Consider the following 20,922-nt stretch of genomic DNA (forward strand, 5'->3'; position numbering starts at 1 on the left):
AGTCTGTATTTGGTAAGGTCTTGTGCATCTCAGCTCTTTTCAGCTAAATGTTAAGTACTTTGAGTTTTCCACATCGGTGCAATAATCCTATTTTATGAAGTGGAAATAAATCTCTATATGGAAACTGGCACCTGAAACTATACCCCATAAATGAAAATATAGAAGAAAAAACACGGATAAACATCATTATGTTCAGCTGTTCAATTTTATAAACAAACTAACAAGCCAGATGTTATTCATAGCAGAATTGTGTTTTCAAAATACACCTGCATATATACTGTATATCCAATTTAGCACAGACTGATATACTTTGTAATTCTCAGGCAAGATACTTCAATAGCTCTGCTATAAATCCTTTTTAGGACTTGCTCTGAAACTGATGAAGTCTTTAACCTCACAGGAACAAAATGATATCCATTACGTTATCTGCACAATGGAGGTTACACAACATCTGTTGGAAGAGTCCATCTGCTCTAAACAAGGGATTCATAGACAAGTACAATCACAATGGATTTTATACATCATATTAAAGATTAATAAGCCAATTACCAACATTTTTACATCCTTCAACAAGCTGTTACTCATTAACAAAACAAAAATTCTGTAAAAAAAAAATATTGCTGAATTTAGTATGAGAAATGAAAACCTCCAGATGATCTTGAAAAGGCAGAACAGGCTGTATGACAATGCATAGTTCTAGAGCATTTACAGCAACACTTCTGGTAATATTACACAGCCTAATTTGAAAGACATTAAAGCTAATTAATTTATGCGAATGTTCAAGTTTAACACACTTCATATATGTAAACCAGGGGTGTTAGCAGTGTATCGGTCCATCTATGAGATTGCATACGAGTGAGTCCACGTCATTAGTCCAGATCTTCTGTCTGTTTCCTTCCCTCTAGATGTCTGTATGGTCTAACTGTCCAGTCTATGTGTGAGTGAATGAATCTGTCCTTTAGTAAAGGCACAGTGGAGTGTAATCTGTTTTGTCAGTAAACCAATGCACTCTTTTGTGGCTTGTGTTTGATATAGTCGATGAGCCTGGGTGGAATCTCCAGAGCGTCCAAAGACTGAATCTTGTTCACCTGTATCAGGTGTTTACGAATGGCCAATCTACACTGAGATGCCAGAGTCTTCGGGCACCCTGTGAAAAAGAGAGAATAAAAAAAGTTTTTTAACAATGACATTTATTTTAATAATATAATATTCATTCATTTTTAATTCATTTGGAATTAGCTTTCATTTTTATTTATTTTTTATTTAGTTTGGAGTATTATGTGCTTTTGTCATTTTTATTAGTTTTGTTTAAAAAAAATTCTATTTATCTTTAATTTATTTTCATTTATGTTTTAGTTTTAGTACCTCAGCTTAAAATGCATTTATTTCAGTTAGTTGCCAAGGCAAAATTTCTAATGTTACATTTAACTTAACTTTTATTGTATATTTATATTTTAATTAACAACATTTTGGAAGCTTGTTTCCGTAATGCTATAAATAAAAATAAAAAGTTAATTGCAAGTTTTTATCTCACATTTATTATTTTCTTCCCTTGCAATACTTTACTGAATTGTAAAATAATCTCTAAATTGCAAGGTAAAAACTCACACAATTCAGAGAAAAAAATCAACTCAGAATTCAGAGAAAAAAAATTTGAATTGCAAGATGTAAACTAAGAATTGTGAAGAAAAATATCTGGTCTTTTTTTTTTTTTTTTCAGAATCTTGCAATTCTGGGGTTATACCTTGAAATTTTGACCTTTTTGTCTCAGAATTGCAAGGGGGAAAAAACACCTTTTTTATTTTTTATTCCGTGGTAGAAACAGGTTTCCATACAACACTAATGGCAATAAAAAAACAAAACAAACAATGCTATACTACCACCAAAACTTCTCTCACCTCGCTCTTTCAGCAAGAGCTCAACAGCTTCGTTCTGTTTGGTGCTCTTCTCTATAATGAGGGTCGGCAGGTAGACGTTTGCCCCAAAGTCAATGAGCAGTTGAATGTATTCGACTCCACAGCCGTGTCTCAAACACAATTCCAGGACCGTCTTCTGCTGTGTAGCCCTGCCGTTCACCTTCTCTTCCGGGCTGTTATAGTTTGGATCTGCCCCATATAACAGCAACATTTTGAAGCAATCCAGGTGTCCATATATGGCTGACAGGTAAAGCGGCCCACTGCACACAGCAACCCCTGAGGCCCACAGCGTCACCTTTGACCTGGCGTTGACCTCCGCGCCATGCAGAAGCAGCTGCCGGAGGATCTCGGGGTCGCCCTCTCGGGCAGCGGTGAGCACGGGCGAGCTGTTGTTCAGGTGGCTTCCATTCGGATTAGCTCCGGCACGGAGAAGCGCAATCACACAGCTCAAGTAACGCCCGCACACAGCGGTGAAAAGAGGGGTCTGGGCTTTAACATCAAGGCGGTCTACATCTGCCCCGTGGGCCAGGAGCAACTGCAGACACCTCAGGTGACCTACAGCGGAAAAAATTGCTGCGTTAAAAATTACTGCAAAGCCCTGAAGAGAGTTGTGCTCTTAGCTGAGTGTATCTCGATTCAATCTCCCTGGTAGCTCTCTGTTCACCCTGCTCCCATCTGGAAAGCGCTTCCGTAGTCTGATGGCCAAAACTGAGAGACTAAAGGCCCCGATATACTTCAAACAAAGTTCGTTTTCGTTCTTCATTTGGGGGCGCAAAATGTTCTATTCGACACAGTGTATTTATGTTGCTAGTGACTTGGAGATGTTGTTCTCCTGCCTGACCTTTGTTGAATGAGAAACGAACCGGGAAAAAAAAAAACTAAATAAATAAATTTGCAAGTCAAAGGAGGTGGAGTTCCAGAACACACCCACCGGTTGCGTAATCGGCCACGGACCAATGGTAGCTCAAAGGTGTTTAGGAGCCAAAACTAACTCCCCCAGAAAGCTCGCTTTGGCGAGCTGTTTCGAACTGCCGAAACGAACTCAAAACGAACTTAATTTCGGCCTGATTTTGTTCGAAATTACGTCATATCAGTTCGTTCTTCGATTTCGTTTGAAGTATATCGGGGCCTTAAGGAGAAGCTTCTTCTCTCAGGGCATCAAGCTCCTAAACTCAGCCTCTTTAACATCTACAGGACTTCATTAGCATACACTCACCACACCCTTTACTTGACATTGTCGCCGCACACAGCACTTTCTGGTTTTGTTGCTGCTATGCAACAACCTGCACTGTTGTACTTTCACTTCAAATTCTTCTCTGTACATATCTCAGCATATTCCTCACGTGTACATTCCTGTTTCATGTACAGTATTTAGCACAATTTCATGTACAGTATTTATGTAAAGTTCTTGTACAGTCTCAGTTTGTGTATGTGTAGTCAACTAGGTATAGTAATTATAGTATTTATAGTATATGTATAGTCAGATGGTTAAACAGTTGTATAGCTCTATTGTTTTTCCTATATTTGCATTGTTGTATGTTTATCTTATGTTTAACTAGTATGTAGCACCGTGGTCTGCGAGGCACGACATTTCGTTCCACTATATGTCCACACATGTAGCAGAATGACAATAAAGCTCAACTTGAACTTGAACTTAATTCAAATATTTATTATATATTCTCCTAAGATTATTGCGTAATGTCCTTAACTCTCAGGCTCTTTATTTTAATTTGTACAGTCTTATTATCTTTACCTCCATGTTTATTACTTTCTTTGTCTAAATTTTGCACAATCTATGGAGCGGACCTGACTTACATTTCACTGCTGGTTATGTATCATATGTGACCCTGGACCACAAAACCAGTCATAAGGGTCAATTTTTATATATATATAAGCTTTCCATGACGTATGGTTTGTTAGGATCGGACAATATTTGGCCGAGATACATCTATTTGAAAATCTGGAATCTGAGGGTGCAAAAAATCTAAATATTGAGAAAATCACCTTTAAAGTTGTCCAAATGAGGTCCTAAGCAATGTATATTACTAATCAAAAATTACGTTTTGATATATTTACGGTAGGAAATGTACAAAATATCTTCATGGAACATGATCTTTACTTAATATCCTAATGATTTTTGGCATTAAAGAAAAATAATTTTGATAATTTTGACCCATACAATGTATTGTTGGCTATTGCTACAAATATACCCATGCTACTTATGATTGGTTTTGGGGTCCAGGGTCACATATATATATATAACGGAGTATGTGACACATAAAATCTTTAACCTTGTGCTCGTGGTGGACAACAAACTTAGATGTGACGCCATGGAAGGGTGACGCATATACCTTTGGACGCAGCCATGCGTAACGGGGTACCTGGGATCCCCCAACCACTCTGCTGATTAATGCACTTCCTGTAGCGTTCTTGTGACAGTAGCTCGGCCAGCAGGAAATGGTCATTTTTAGCCACAGCTCTGTTCAGCACCAGACTCTCAGCAGCTGCTTCATCCTCCTCCACTGGCCGCAGCTGGAGCATAGACGAGAACTGCAGAGAAAAATAAAAAGTTTATGCACAGACTCTGCATGACAGTTGAAAACAACAGCAATTAGTGAGCTGCCTATCTAGACTATGCCCAAAAATACTGTCTAGTATTTTTAGCTCACTAGGTTGTATTCAGGATGAATTGCACTCACTTCTTCCTGACGTGAATTGTTGCACTTTCAGTTCAGATTTGCATAACAACAAATCAACCTTATATAGGGATGCTATTGTTATTAAGGAGTAGACTATGATTATATTAACGTAATATCTTTGACAGCGTTTATATCATTGAAATGCTTTGTCATGACGGACTTTATTTGTCTGCGTTAGCTTTAACGACTACTAGCAAGCATACGCGCAGTTAGCCGGATACCAAACGAGATAAACCTCATAAATACAAGCAAAACCAGACTTTTAAATGCTTTTATGCTAATAGACTCAGCTGAGAGTAACACTGGTCGCATTCAAACGGAAATGTATTCCCCTGCTATCGGAGCTCGGTGTATTTAACTCCAGTAACGTTATCTGTAACATAAATAACGCAGTTTGACACGCTCCTTCTGACCTGCTGTCAAACAAACACGCGTTTTTAAGGTATAGACTAGAATAAATATACAACACGAGCATATAGTAGATATTTTAAATGTGTTTTCGCCTCAAGGGCACTCACCGAGCTAATAACAAGTCAAACACCGACAAGCAGCAAACAGCGGAAGCTGTTCTGTAGGCGACCAGAGGGGGCGCTGCGCGCGCACACAGCGCCACTGGGATCCATTCATACCTGTGTGTAATGCATACCATAACGCACATTTGTTAACTAAAATTAATATTTATTTAAAGAAAATTAAATGGTGTACAAAAGAGGTACAAAACAGTGCAATGATCAAAACAAGCATGTATAAAATGAGCGGATACAATTATTACACAGAGCAAAACTCTTCTCAGTTTTAAAAACAATAGATGTAATGTAACCACAGTCATTTTCAGTGGTATCCCTCTCATTTCTTATTTCAAAATTCCCTTTTGACTATTGCTGTACATTTAACCAATAGTTGTTGTTTTTTTCTAATTTAATCAAAAAAAATAATAATAATGTAAACAAATGCTTCTCAATAAAGGAGGCATTTTTAAACATTGGTTTTGCATTTCACATAATAATAAAAACTTGTCTGGAGCTCCATAGCAGCCAGGGTTCAAGAAGTTGAATATTAGAACAAAGCTGTCAAAACTTTCCCACATCCGTGAGAAATAAACATCCAGTAGACATCATTAAAAACAATATTGCTTTGCAAAACTATATGTAATTTAAAAGGCCATAAGTAATATTCCTAGAATATTTTTTATGTGCATCAAATTATTTGTTTGGCATTAGAGCGTGGCGCAAACAATGTGGCATCCTATTGCAATCAATCAGCAGCACTTCAGCAGTGTTACTTTTCACGCGAAACTAACAGCGTTTGCAATAAGGAAGACCACAAAAATAATACTAGGCCCTTTCGCAAAAAACTGATAATCAATTTGATCCATGCTTTAACAATATGTTCCCTTTATCAACATGAATTTCACATTTAGTACTTTCAAACGTACTACACAAGTGAATACAATGAATAAGGCCAAATTTGATCAGATCGGCATTTAAAACGAAATGTAGATTATTCTAAGTGCCTACGATCAAAGCATGTAGCTTCAATCCTCATGATCTGAAGGGCATCAAACACAATGAGGTCCACAAAAAACATTGCAGAAATATTCAGAACAGATATAACAGGGCACAAGAATCTAGCCAGTTCTCGAGAAATCTAATAAACAGCAATATAAACAATCACAAACTGGCATACTGCAGCTTCAGCTGTGGAAACAGTACTTTATGGATTTTTCCAATAATCCAGACAGTTGTTCTTTGGGGTCTCAGTCAAAATGTCCGTTCTGTTACTATGGAGACTCAAGAGGATTCTTGTACCTCCTCTTTGGAATGTTCTGTTTCCACAGAAACAGGTTTGTCCTCAGAGGAGGTTAGATCGTGTTCGGTGGCTCCTGGCTCCACCCCTTCTTTCTCATTGCACTTCTCAGCTCCTGGGCCCGCCTCCTTTGCATCTCCATTAATCGAAGGAGCGCAGCTTCCATTTGATTGGAGGACAGGAGCGGTGGGCGTCTTCTCGCTTGGACTGTCCTGTTCCGCAGGTGTGTTGATTGGTCCGGATGGATCGGGGAGAACTCCATCTGCAACAGCCAGCTGCTGTAAATGGAGAAGATAGAGACAGCATCATGTCAATCAAATACCTCTCCACACTGACAAATTTGCCACAAACCCACTTACTCGCTGTAATTCAGTCATGGTTCTCTCTCCTTCCACCTGCTTCTGTGTGAGGGAGAGCAGCTGGTCTAGAACAGACTGTTTTGGGTGCATGCCTCTGTCATAGTGGTTATACATCCCACACCAGAACCTGGGAAACATAAAGAAATACAAATTTGGTGCAAAACTATTCAGTGAAACACACAAATTAAACTGCTCTACATAAAAATCTAATTACTTTGGTCTAACAAGCAGAAGTCTCATCTTTAAATGTTAGTTTGCAGTGGCACAGCTGGTTTATTCATATGTTTAAGAGTGTATCCGTACTTGAAGTGCAGTGGTAAAGTGCTGGGTCTCAGAACTGTGCTCTCTAATGAACGCCGGTACAAGGGGTTTCGATACAGATGCTGGTTCTTCAGAAGATGTGGCCACAAGGAAAACGTCTTTTCATGCAACCTAAAATCCCACAAAGAACAGTGAAGCAAAGCATTTTAAAATCATTCAATCATTGCGTGTTTGATTTCATCTTTAAAGTCCGTGTAAAGAGAATTCTGAGAATTGTTTCTAAACACATTACAAATGTTAGATATGTATTGCTGAAACACATTACAAAGACTCTGAACTATGAAGTACTGAATTGTGGAGCTAAACCGTTAAACAGTTTTTCAATTCTGTGTTCAGGATTTATTGGGCGGGGCTAAAACGGTGGCTCGATGACGCAATGGAGCCACCGAGCGTGGCCCTGCCCCTAACACTACAACAACTATGTTGAGAAGTCAAGTTCTTAGTTCGTCTTTTTGAATGTCTGTAATGTTAGATATACAGATTCTAGGCAGGGATCAGTGGTGTAGTCTACGTGATACGCAGGTATATGCCGTATACCCACTAGGAAAGGTCAAGGATTTGTGTATACCCACTTTAAAAAGCGCGCGGATACGTAACAACATCGTTTTGTGACAGACCTTTCACACATTCATTCATAAATTCACTCAGTCTGTGATGCGAAGCACTGTCTTTTTGATAATCACGCCATGTTTCTGTTGACGACTATTGCTATTGTGCAACTCAGGCGCAGCACTGAGCAAACTTGAAATGAACTAATGTGAATCACTAAAGGAGATATGAAACGAACTACACCCTTTCAGTGTTTTCGTAAGCCTGCCCCTGAAGCTGCTGCTGCTTCGGGTGACACTGCAAACAGATAACAGGAACGTTAAAAATGCCCCTGTAAATCACTTTAAAGGAGTCCAATATTACTTCGTAATGGGAAGGCTAACTTTTTTTATTGATCAGAAGGTGCTCTTGAATTTTTTTTACTGTGCTCCTCATTTTTTTTAATTAGCAGCACAAGTGCTCCTAAAAATAAAAGTAAGCGTAGAGTCCTGTTAAGTGAGTGTGGTGGTGCTTATGAGGGGCTGCTCTGGGATGGGTGAGTATGAGGCTGGGAAGGAAAAAAAAAAAAATCACAGTATACTCACTACAAAAAATAGACTACACCACTGGCAGGAACGGTTCTAGGGTGAATGGATACCCGGGTCTTAGCCCAGAGACATCAATATGTGGCAGAATACATACAATTTAAAAACATGGAGCATTCACAATTCGCATCTAAAAACACATGGAAACGCGAGCTGTACGCGCTCGCCTTGACGACGAGAAGAGCTTGCCGCGCGTCTACAATTAAATATCGAACTTGCACGCTCAAACATGTATGGCTGTATAAATCCAATTAAACTACTAGAAGTAGCATCCATTCAGGTTGTAGCGGTATTTAACAGTTGAGAGAGACGGCCGGTGGGCGTGGTTTCAGCGCCGACAGCGGACATGCCCCCAGCGTTTGAGAGCAGAGTCCTGCTTATTTTTCAAAGATTTTGATAACTTATTTTAATTACTTGGCAGGGTTTTTTTATCATTCAAATTTGGCTGGGTGGTTAATAACACAAACTCAGAACACATATTTTAATATCACTTTACACGGACTTTAATAATAAAGAATATTTCCTTTTCATTTTTTGAAGCATACACGATCAATGCCGACTGCATCATTTTTATTGTACATGCATGTATGTCTGAGTATGTACGTGCAGTCTTTCCTCACCTCATGTCCAGCCTCTCTTTCTGACAGTTGCCGATGAAGTTTCCATACTGGCAGGCGAAGACTTGACTGTGTATTTCTATTAGGTAACGTTCGTTGAACTCAAACACACAGGGGAATTGTTCAGACAGCTGCCACACGCACTCCAGGAACTGGGTGAAGACCGGAGACACTTCTTTGGGGTCGGTGTCCAGATGGCCACACCTACAGCACAAACATATAATGAACATGTGATGTCACAAAAAAAATTGACTTGGTATTAATGGCTAACCATTAATAAAATGAGCTTTTTTATAGTATATAATATTTTACCATTTTAATATTTACAATTTTTAATCATTATTGATATTAATATTTGTTATTATAAAAATTACAGGTGCATCTCAATAAATTAGAATGTCGTGGAAAAGTTCATTTATTTCAGTAATGTAACTCAAATTGTGAAACTCGTGTATTAAATAAATTCAATGCACACAGACTGAAGTAGTTTAAGTCTTTGGTTCTTTTAATTGTGATGATTTAGGCTGATTAGAATACTTCATAAGACCAATAAATAAACTTTTTTAGTGAATTGTTGGCCTTCTGGAAAGTATGTTCATTTACTGTATATGTACTCAATACTTGGTAGGGGCTCCTTTTGCTTTAATTACTGCCTCAATTCGGCGTGGTATGGAGGTGATCAGTTTGTGACACTGCTGAGGTGGTATGGAAGCCCAGGTTTCTTTGACGGTGGCCCTCAGCTCATCTGCATTGTGTCTCTCATCTTCCTCTTGACAATACCCCATAGATTCTCTATGGGGTTCAGGTCAGGCGAGTTTGCTGGCCAATCAAGCACACCAACACCATGGTCATTGAACCAGCTTTTGGTACCTTTGGCAGTGTGGGCAGGTGCCAAGTCCTGCTGGAAAATGAAATCAGCATCTCCATAAAGCTTGTCAACAGAAGGAAGCATGAAGTGCTCTAAAATTTCCTGGTAGATGGCTGCGTTGACTGTGGACTTCAGAAAACACAGTGGACCAACACCAGCAGATGACATGGCAGCCCAAATCATCACTGACTGTGGAAACTTCACACTGGACTTCAAGCAACATGGATTCTGTGCCTCTCCGGTCTTCCTCTAGACTCTGGGACATTGATTTCCAAACGAAATGCAAAATTTACTTTCATCTGAAAAGAGGACTTTGGACCACTGAGCAACAGTCCAGTTCTTTTTCTCCACAGCCCAGGTAAGATGCTTCTGATTTTGTCTCTGGTTCAGAAGTGGCTTGGTAGCCCTTTTCCTGAAGACGTCTGAGCGTGGTGACTCTTGATGCACTGACTCCAGCTTCAGTTCACTCCTTGTGAAGCTCTCACAAGTGTTTGAATCAGCTTTGCTTGACAATATTCTCAAGCTTGCCAGTTGCTTGTGCACCTTTTCCTACCCAAATTCTTCCTTCCAGTCAACTTTGCATTTAATATGCTTTGATACAGCACTCTGTAAACAGCCACACCTTTCAGTAATGACCCTCTGTGACTTACCCTCTTTGTGGAGGGCATCAATGTTCGTCTTCTGGATCATTGCCAAGTCAGCAGTCTTCTCCATTATGGTGGTTTCAAAGATACCCGGAATTTATATTGTAGGGATGGTCATTTATTGAAACTCAAATGTAAATATTCTAATATTTTGAGATACTGATTTTTGACTTTCATGAGCTGTAAGCTCTAATCATCAAAATTAAAACAAAAAAAACCTTTGAAATGTTTTACTTTACATGCAATGAATCTAAAATATATGAAAGTTTCACTTTTTGAAATAACTTACAAGAAAAATGAACTTTTTCACAACATTCTAATTTATTGAGATGCACCTGTATTATTAAAATATTTAACATATGAATTCTCTTTAAATGCTATTATTATTATTACAAATATATTTTATTTACATATTTGCAGTTATGATGTTTTGAGGGGTATTTATTAATACATGCAACAACAGTGAAAGTTTTTACCTGTGACTGAATTTATGACCAAAAGAGATCCACTCCTTTTCTATTAAAACCTGTATAAAACAAAACAAATGTCAAATGATGAATTTCCCTAACAGCCTGCTTCCTTGTATACGATCAACAAATTCAACACAGTCAAGACCTTAAATTCTATTATTTTGTTATATTTCAGTCTGGGTGTTTGGGGTCAGTAAGATAAAAAAAAATAAAAAAATTTAAATGAATACTTTTAGGTATTTAATGCAAGGACAGTGAAGACTTTTATACTGTTGCAAAAACTTTCTATATCAAATAAACGCTGCTCGTTTAAACTTTCTATTCATGTTCTTAAGCACCAAATCAGCATGTTAGAATGATTTCTGAAGACTGTAATGGCTGCTGAAAATTCAGCTTTGCCATCACATAAATTACATAAAAAAAAATATATATATAGTATTAAAGTGTTACATTTTACCAACTCTAAACTTGATGGTATATAATAAGTTATACAGAAATAGTTAATGACTTAATTTGAAAAGCCATGACCTGCTCAACTGTGTGACATAAATGTGAGTGTGAACTAAGATCACAGGAGTCCAGTGTTGAGGGTAGAGGTTATAGGTTACTGGGTCATTACCATGAGGCCTTTAATAGTTCTGTAGTATGGGTCCAGCAGTATGCAAGCCAAAGAGCACACCTGAGCCGTTCTGTCCCAACCATCAGAACAATGCACTAACACGCTCGCCCTCTCTTCACAGACAGCCTAGAACACAAGCAAAACGACTGAGCTTATCATTGCTGATATACTTGTGTTGGTGTCTCTCTATGTAATTATAGCATGGAGGTCAGTACCTTGGCGAGGAACATGCCTGCATCCATTACAGATTTGATGTGCCTCAGCCAGCCAGAGTTCTCCAGACCTGTCAGATAGTCACTCATGGAAGGAGACTTCATAGAGCACACTGGAAGAGCACAACCAACCATCATTTTATCTACTGATTTAAATGAATTATCAACTGAGCAACTTACAGAAATAAACCTAATGAGCTACTGCATATACCAGTACTAATAAAAGAGTGTTCTCTCACCCTCCAGCAATTTTTGTAGGCTGTTTCTCATGACGTGGATGTTTTCGATTCCTTGGAACTGGAACCTGATATTGGAGTAGTTGTCCTCATTCTCATAGCCTTTACCTGCTGCACGGTTGGCCATTGCGTTCAACTGACAAAGACAAACACATGTACAAATGTATGCATACATAGCTCCAGAGGGTCAGTTCAAGGTTTACGGTCTCCTAAATAACAGGGAAAGGAATGAAATGTCATTTCTCCAGTTACACTGATGAAACATGAGATGGGTAACAATAAACAACATATTCAATATTTGCAATGCATACAAAATTGGATTCATTCCATAACCTCACTCTGATGTAAAGAAAAACGTAATTATGACAAGAAATTAATGGTTAGCTAGTCACTAAATAAATAGAAGAGTAGCTGGGGTCAGAGGGCGAAAGATTACACATTCTCTTATGTCTCCTTCATTTATGTCACAGCAGTTGGGGTTGAAAGTTTAAAGATAAACATTTTAAAAGTCCCATTCTTGACGTGTCCTCTTATGTATATAGAAAGGTTAAGGTTAAAGGTCACACCTTAGGCCGTGTGTCCACTACATATATAAAAGGGCAGTTGGGGTTCGCTTGGCTGATGGCCTGAAGCATCTGCTCGTCTTCCACACAGCGAGACGTCAAACCCGACAAAGGCTGACTGCAGCGACAGATCGCAGCCTGCAAGACAGGAACACAAGATGCAAAGAAAAGATAATGTTGTTATCAGTGACACAACATTTTTCCATTCCTGTTTAAACCTACTTGTGCATTTATATGCCCCCAAATGTTAATCTGATTTAAATTAATATTTTGATTGGACTATTTTTATTCATTGCTTTGCAGTATTGAATAAAATATGTATATACTGAAGTTATAATTAGCTTTTCTTTTGACTATCTCTAGTGAATGTGATCAGTATGTTGCAGAGTATTTTGGGACTCTGTTATCGGTGAAGGGTACATGCAATGTTGCCTTAGAATTTGACCAAAGGTTTTAGAAGGCAGTATAATTATGATGTCTACTGTTTGAAACAGCCTGACTGTCTGGATTTCGTCTAAGTAGGGTGCTCACTTGGTTGTGGAACAGAGCCATTATGTGTATTCATGACGTGCATGCGCTTGTATACCTTAGTATCTTTGTGATAGTAAGACAGGACAGGCAATCGCCCTCGGCTCCTAAACTTGGCACTGCCTGTTACTACCGCAACACTGGCATTTTTAGGGAGTCCTAGGATAGATGGATAAGTGCTACAGATCTATGTGAAAGAGAGACATTGAAAGATCCATGAGACAGAACAAAATATGAATTATAATTATAACATAATATAACTTAGAAACAATTTCATTACAAATGGTCATCAAATAAAAAAAAGAATATTCTGATCAAGCTTTGGGTGCATATACTACTGTTCAAAAGTTTGCAGTTGATAAGATTTGTTTTTGAAAGAAGTCGTCTTATGCTGTTCTGCATTTTTCTGATCAAAGTATTACTGTTTTACTGTGTTTGTGATGTATTCCTACAATTTAAAATAACTCAAGTTTTTTTATCATTCTAATATGTTCATTTTGTGCTCAAGAAACAATTTTTATCATTCTCAATGTTGAAAACAGTTTTGCCGCTTAATATTTTTCAGGATTCTTTGATGAATAGGAAGTTTGAAGAACAGCAATTATTTTAAATACAGTAGAATTTTTTTTATAATATTATAAATGTCTTCACTGTCAATTTTCATTTACTGCATTCTTGCTGAATAAAAGTATGAATTGCTTCAAAGATAAACATCTTTTACCCCAAACTTTTGAAGGGTAGTATACGGGTGTTTGGTTGAAACTGTTTGTACCTAGAATATATTAATCATTGTGGTCAGAAGATAAAAAGAGTTAGGCTGATTATTGTGAAACAGTCCTAAACAGGAAGCATGAATACTAGATTGTTGAGTAATAGGAAGACGCTACCTCAAAATTCTTGTTGAGGTGGCTGATTTCCCAATATTCATTGGAGAGACCCATCCTGCTGAAGTCGTTCGCCACACTGATAAATTCCCAACCCTGTCTCCTGTCCTCCTCGTTTTGGTGTGGATTAAAGAGAAAGGCATACAGCTCCTCTTCTTTGACTGAAATGACACAAAAGCACCGTTAGAATCTGAGAACAAACATGTGTGCAGTTGGGTCAGTCTGCAAAATATTACTGCATTTTTCAGTATGAAATAAACATAACTGGAAGATTACTGGACCGGACACTAAATAAGAATGATTTTGAAAAAAAAGTGTTGTTTGCCTAATTGGGCCAGTCATGTACTGTCACCATTGTTCATTACTTATACCAGTGTTGTTAATGTTAACTAAAACTATAACAAATAATTTTACCTAATTGGAATAAAGCTGAAATTAAATTAAATATAAATATTAGACAAAAGGGTAAACTTAAAAATGCAAATGAAAATTATATATATGCCCTTGGCAACTAACTGAAATAAAATGTATAAGTTGAAGCACACAAATTACTAAAATTAAATATTAAATTAAAAATTAATTAAAGGCAAATAAAAATGTAAATTAACTAATAGTAAAAAAATGTAATAAATAAATAAATAAAAATAGAATAAAAATGACAAAAACTTTGATTAATATTAAAATAAACCTGAAAATATATTTAAAAGCAAATTCAAAATGCAATAATAGTACATAAATAATACAGAATTAATACTATCATGTAAATGTGTTTTATGCCTTGCATACTCAAACATTTTATTTTCTGTTGGTCATCTATTGAAAACAAAAAATAAATTCTAAAGAAAAAAAGAAGTCCTAAACACATTGCTCATATGAATGCAACACACCATAAGTATACAGTATGTGTGTGTACTTGTTTTGACTATACTTGTAAGGTCCAAATGTCGTCACTTATATTGTGAAATACTTTGAAAACCCACTAGTGAGGACATTTGACTGGTCCTAACTAGTTAAAAGGCTTATAAATCAGCCAAAAATGTTGTTTTCTGCACATGTTTCTGTGATGGGTAAGTTTAGGGGTAATGGTTGGGTTAGGTGATAGAAAAAAATCATTAACCTGATATCAAATCAAAGGAAGTCTATGCAATGTCCTCACTAAGATAAGTTAGTGAAACAAACGTGTGTAAGTGTGTGTGATGTGCACCTGGTTGAGACAGGCGCAGAAGTGACTGATAGACATCCTGACAATCTCTCTCTCTTTGGAACAACAGATGAAGCAGCTGGAAGGTTTTACAGCGGATCAGGAGCGGACAACCGGATGCAGTTAATGGAAGCTTCTCTATCGACATGATGTGATGATGCAGCACCTTCAAACGCATGCGATTGATACATCCACTGTTATCAGACATCTAGACATCTATGTTTCTAAAAGATCTTACGGTAACACTTTATTGTTACACGTTACATGTACTCACTATTGCAATAACAATAAATTATGCATAATTACATGCAAGTATCCCTAAACCAAACCCTAATCCTAACCATTAATTAATATTACTCAGTACTTAAATGTATAATTACACTGTAACAAGGACACCTTAAAATAAAGTGTAACTGATCCTACAACAGATAAGTGGAAGACTATTACATATTCTGTTCCCACTGGCATACATTACCCATGTTTCTGTGCGTGTGATGTTAGTTTGTTCCACATAGATAAGGTGAGTAGCGGTCAAGTAGAGAGTGCCCAGAGCTGACTTCTTTTCAGAGTACCTGTTCAGTAGTTTCACATACTCCACCTGCAAAAAAATAAAATAATAATAATAATAATAAAAAAAAAAAAATGTAAAAACATTAGTGCAGAATTATTGGCTCAACTGTCTGCAAATAATAAACGAAGCACTAGCCAGTGACCGCAAGGGTTAATGACACAAGTCCAAGGTTTTGGATGTGCTCCTCAGGGAGCAGAACCCATCAACCAGCCTGTGTTTAACACAATGGAGAGGAAATCCTACAGAACCTCTTAAGACTACTGTCAGCACATCCTGTTCCTCCATCTCTTGTCATTTTGGTTACTTAGTAACCAAAGCAATGAAACAACATTATAACATAAGATGCCACTTCAGCACAAAGTAACATTTTCTCTCGAGTCAAAGTCTAATGTATTCTGCTCGTTTATACTTGATAAACTACATGAGAACTAATCTTTTCAGTAAATGATTAGAACGATCCCTTCAGGGCTTTAGGGCAGCATATGCAAGTTTGTATTCTCTAATGTCTCTATAAAGTGAACAGGTTAATGTATTTCAGCAAGAAAAGTATCTCAAGGTAAACCACAGTTTTGACCAAGATTCAAACCCATAATTCTCTATTAACAGGCAGAGCAGATCTGACAGGTGTCAGCTGCTAATATAGAGACTTCCTGCAGTATTGCTGATTCAACATGTGACATCCTTTGAGCTGACCCCTCCATGTCCCCACAATAACATCCAAAAAGGCCAAACACTGCAGCATTCATCCTTTTATACTTTTTATGACGATCATACGACCATGTATGTAACAAAAGTGTCCATGCAGAACTGTGAATTTTGAAGGTCCCTCTGTGTAGTTAAGGTCTTGGGAGGCTCTTCTAATAAGATGATGTTCATCAAGTGTGTTAAATAAGACAGACATCTAAAATGGGCAGTGATGGGATACTGCATGACCAGGACTGAGAATATAATGGGTTACAGCCCTTGTCATACTTTAGGCCAGGGCTTTTCAAATTTGCATCCAGGGAAAACTTCAAATTGGGGTATGTGGAAAACGTTAGAGAAGAAGTGAGGGAAAAAAAAGTCAAATTCAATAAATAATTAAAAAAAGAAAGATTAAAAAATACATAAATAAAAATAATGTTCAAGGAAAGAAAGTAAATAGTAAATTAAAGCCAAAAAAAAAAAAACAGAACTATAACAGTACAGTACTAAAATAAGCAAATAGCAACATAATAATGTAACTTTATAGAAAATATATATTTTCCAAATTCTATTTTAATTATATTTACGATATGTTTTTCACTGTATAAATTGGGTATTTAACTATACAGATGCCTTCAATATTTTAGGATGGGGTTCCTTGCATGAGAATGATCATATTTAGGGGTCTGAGGCATCTAAAGGAAAAAGACTTGTATATGATTTTCCTCCCTTTTGCCTGCAGGTTGACCTGAGCAAAGATTACATCTGAATTTTGGATGAAATATTCCTTTACATACATTAATTATGGGAGGACTGAAAACTCCAAGTTCATTCACGTGTTAGGCTACATGTTACATTTAGTAACCAACATTAAAAAGAACTGAATGGATTTAACAGCAGATTAAGTAAAACCTAACAACTCGGAATCGTGTTAACAAACCTCATTTAAACGCTTCCTTCTGTGTGTTTTTACATCTATCGAGAGTTTGACATAAAAACAGGAGATCTGCCAACTTTACACGAGCACACCTGTTGATTCAGACTTACCTTTGGCGTTATAATATGCTCCATATTTTCAGTGGTTTATCATCCAAATATCCACGTTAAACTTTCGATGTTTAGCGGTTATCATGTTTGTTTCAGGAACTCGTATTATGTTGCTGCGCTCCTCCCTGAGCTGAGTACTTGGAGGAATGAGGACTACAATCATGTCAGCTGACGGAAGCAAATATCGCGATAACTCGAAGCGCGACGTGTTTTCAGTCCACTACTTGTTGTATGGGTCTTCAGTAGTTCATTCGTCTTCAGCAGTTCATTCCTGAAGGATGCTGTAATAATTTAAACCACTGCAGTCCGTCTGTCAACAAAACATATCAATTTTAAATTAAATAATGGCAATTATTTTAGTAACACAATGTTAAAGGTAAAAATCAGTCTAAAAAAATACCTAATCTCCCCTAGATTTAAGATAGCCTGTGCATAAAAGCACAAATTAAAGCATATTTAAAAAAAAAAAAGAAAATATTAAAATAAACGAATGCAATTTGATTAAAATAAGTTCAGTTCAAATAAATAAATAATACATTTGATTGAAAAAAAAACATTTAAATAAATAAAATTATTAAAATAAAAATTGTTATTTAATAATAAAAAAAGTGAGTAGAAAAAAACACAATGATGTAACACAACAGAAACTAAATAATTTCCAAATATTTAATATTTTTAATATTATTTTTTATTAAAATAATACATATTATTTAGGATGGGGTGAATCGCATAATGATCTGTGGCATTTAAAAGATTGAAAATCCCTGATCTAGACAAGCCTAAACATATCTGGAAACCTCATTAAGCCTTACCTACACCCAGACAGCACAGGGGGGTTGCTCCTGCAGGGTGGCCCAACCAGATTTGCCTAATTGCTGGGGAGGACCCCCATCGCTTGACCCATTGTCGCCATAACGACCTACCGACCCTTAGGCTCAGTTATCTGATAACAGCCCACTAATGAAGAACATTAACATACAGCTCACTCGGCTTAAGCCAAATTCCCTCTCAAATACCTGCCAATGTCCTGTAAACACAAAAGCACAAAATACACATGCTGTTGAATCTGAGACAACAACGACAACAACTGTTGACTGCAATTACGAGCAAAGGTGAGTTTTATTTGAATCAAGGCAGCATTTACTCAAGAAATACAGTTAACCTACCCCTTACATAAAAGCAGGCCTGCGTAGGTCACATGATAATGACAGCATAACAGCTGTTGTACGTCCGGATTATGTACACAATTTCATACTGTATCCACCGTATTTGTCATAATAAAGGCCCAAAATCTAACATGAATAAGCAAAAATATGTAAAAGTACTTACTTAAAATAAGTACCATGCTATTTTGGATGCAGCCCAGGAGTTTGTTTTTGAAGCGTAAGCCTCAGTTGCTGGAGAAGCTAATGTGTTTTTAGGAATCTCAACTCAGAGAAGAGAATCAGATAAACAAAACAGACATGAATCAGGCCCTTCAGGATAAGGATAAAATCTGCAGATGGATCTTAACACACAGATCTGAATGCTGTCTAACACTTAACTCAGCTCCATCTGAGCGGTATCATTTCATGTACCTAATTCCTGCATTCTCAATGTGAGCAGACCAGGTTTGGGCATGTCAACAGGCTTTTGACATTTGATTGTTTTTGACTAGAAGGTAGCCTACAAAAGTACCTGTACTAGTATGCTAATGGTATCGTAAATGTTATGAAAAGTAACATAATTACAATTAGAAACAATAAAAACAACCATATATTAGTTTCTTAGAATCTTATGCTCATAAAGGTACATTTATTTGATCAAAAATCTAATTTTATTTCTGTGATGGCAAAGCTGAATTTTCAGCAGTCATTACTTGAATTCCTACAAAAATATCAAGCTGTTTCTTAAGCACCAAATTTTACTTGAAGAAAGGACATTTAATACAACTAGAAACTAGTTCCAGTTTCCTGTCTATTTCACTCTCAGTCTCTGTTTTGGTTCCTCCCTCTTTCTCTCCTTCCAACTGTCTCTTTTTCTCTTGTTTCTTATTGTCTCCCTTTCCAGTTTCTGTAATCCTAACACCAAATGGTGTCATATTACCAGTTATTTTGTTTTTCAGAAATACATTTGCCATCTGGAGCTTGCACACATTTAGGCCCTACATGCGCGCATGCACACACACACACACACACATGCGTTACTCCTGGTCTCAGTCTCTGAGATGTATGCAATTCTTAAGCACCTAGTTAAAGTTAATGACTCAGTCATATTCAAAAAGCCGAGCCTGTCACACCCTCAGGAGACAGGCTTTGTTGACCTGATGCTAATGAGTTCTCAGACAATGGCAATTTACTGTCTTTTGTGTGAGGACTAATCTCTGTTAATAGCTTGATACAATCAGGTCTGCCCAGCTGCAACATAGATTTATGTGAATGACAATGTGTGTTGTTTTTTGGGATGCAGTCAAAGATGTAAAACCTGAATGGAAGTAAAAATCAGTTCCAATGAACGCAGTAGGGCATATGTAGGGCGGATATGCATGGATGTTACATGGAATAACCTGCATGTATTTGAATAACCTGTTATTAGTGAACAAGTGAATTGTGTTATTTCTTTACCATTTTAATTACAGCACTAAAATATTAAATATGGTCCTCTATGGAAATATAATTTTTTGGAGGTCTAGAGTTTGATGTTTTCACATGAATGGTGAAACACAAGGTATAAACACAGGTTGTGGACAGCAGAAAAAAAATTGAAATAAATGGAAATAATAAAATGCAATGAACACATAAGGGAAGCAAAATGAATAAATATGACCCAGACTGCATTAAATGAAAGTTCACTTACAGTAAGAAAAACATATATTTTTTTTATGGCTGTCAAAACCATAAAATCATCAAAATTCAAGAAAGATTGATTGATTTATTTTTTATTTATTTCCTATTCTGCCATGGTAATAATGATGCATAATGCTGCAGTTAAAAAAAAGAATACACTTCGATGTTTGATTTTCATGCAATTTCATGTATACTTTCATACAGTAAGCAATTCTGGTACTGTTTCTTCACTTCTTGATGTCTCTGAATCTGGATTCTGATGCAAGACTGTAGTTGAGAACCGCAGCATAAGGAGTTTCATAGTTGGTAACTAATGAGTGTGTGTGTGTGTGTTTAGATGTGCATTGATAGTGAATTGACCTCCCTGTCTCAGATAAAGTAAACAGAGACAGACAAGCACAGTCTGTAACCTTTAACCCCACATACACTCACATACAAAAGGCTCCGTCCATCTCCAGACGTGAATAGACATGCTATTTGTATATCTGAGTTATGCATCTGAGTTTTTCCAAAGTTTTTTTTTTTTTTTATTTAAAAATGTAAACCGATGGCATTCAGATATTTTGTTGTAAAGTCCTCAGTTAGGCTGATGATACACAGGGCAACTTTTTGAGCAATGTTTGCTGGGCAACAGGTAACCAGGTGAGGCACAGGGCCCATGACTGATCTAAAGTATCCAGATAGAAATTTGTTACCAATTCTCAGTGGGAAAGTGCCTG

At 37.0% G+C, this 20,922-nt stretch overlaps 2 protein-coding genes across 3 annotated transcripts; both read right to left on the reverse strand.

Annotated features, from left to right (window-relative positions):
• Positions 1-176: 176 nt before the first annotated feature.
• Positions 177-5,238, reverse strand: asb12a (ankyrin repeat and SOCS box-containing 12a). Of its 2 annotated transcripts, none has more exons than XM_058777731.1 (4): positions 5,134-5,238; positions 4,268-4,466; positions 1,899-2,471; positions 177-1,147 (listed from the first exon to the last, which is right to left on the reverse strand). In XM_058777731.1, the coding sequence occupies exons 2-4, from the start codon at positions 4,455-4,457 to the stop codon at positions 993-995; spliced, it is 918 nt and encodes a 305-aa protein (XP_058633714.1). In that variant the 5' UTR covers positions 4,458-4,466; positions 5,134-5,238; the 3' UTR covers positions 177-992. The 2 variants fall into 2 exon arrangements, with proteins under 2 accessions (XP_058633714.1, XP_058633716.1); XM_058777733.1 differs by lacking the exon at positions 5,134-5,238 and adding an exon at positions 4,616-5,114.
• Positions 5,239-5,282: 44 nt separating this feature from the next.
• mtmr8 (myotubularin related protein 8) lies at positions 5,283-17,623 on the reverse strand. Its single transcript, XM_058777522.1, has 14 exons — positions 17,379-17,623; positions 15,552-15,674; positions 15,080-15,242; positions 13,879-14,036; positions 13,050-13,178; positions 12,467-12,601; positions 11,904-12,036; positions 11,668-11,777; positions 11,453-11,578; positions 10,840-10,889; positions 8,855-9,055; positions 7,084-7,212; positions 6,781-6,907; positions 5,283-6,699 (listed from the first exon to the last, which is right to left on the reverse strand). The coding sequence occupies exons 1-14, from the start codon at positions 17,400-17,402 to the stop codon at positions 6,406-6,408; spliced, it is 1,902 nt and encodes a 633-aa protein (XP_058633505.1). The 5' UTR covers positions 17,403-17,623; the 3' UTR covers positions 5,283-6,405.
• Between the last annotated feature and the right edge of the window lie 3,299 nt (positions 17,624-20,922).

Source organism: Onychostoma macrolepis, chromosome 05, assembly GCF_012432095.1.
Source record: "Onychostoma macrolepis isolate SWU-2019 chromosome 05, ASM1243209v1, whole genome shotgun sequence".
NCBI lineage: Eukaryota > Metazoa > Chordata > Actinopteri > Cypriniformes > Cyprinidae > Onychostoma > Onychostoma macrolepis.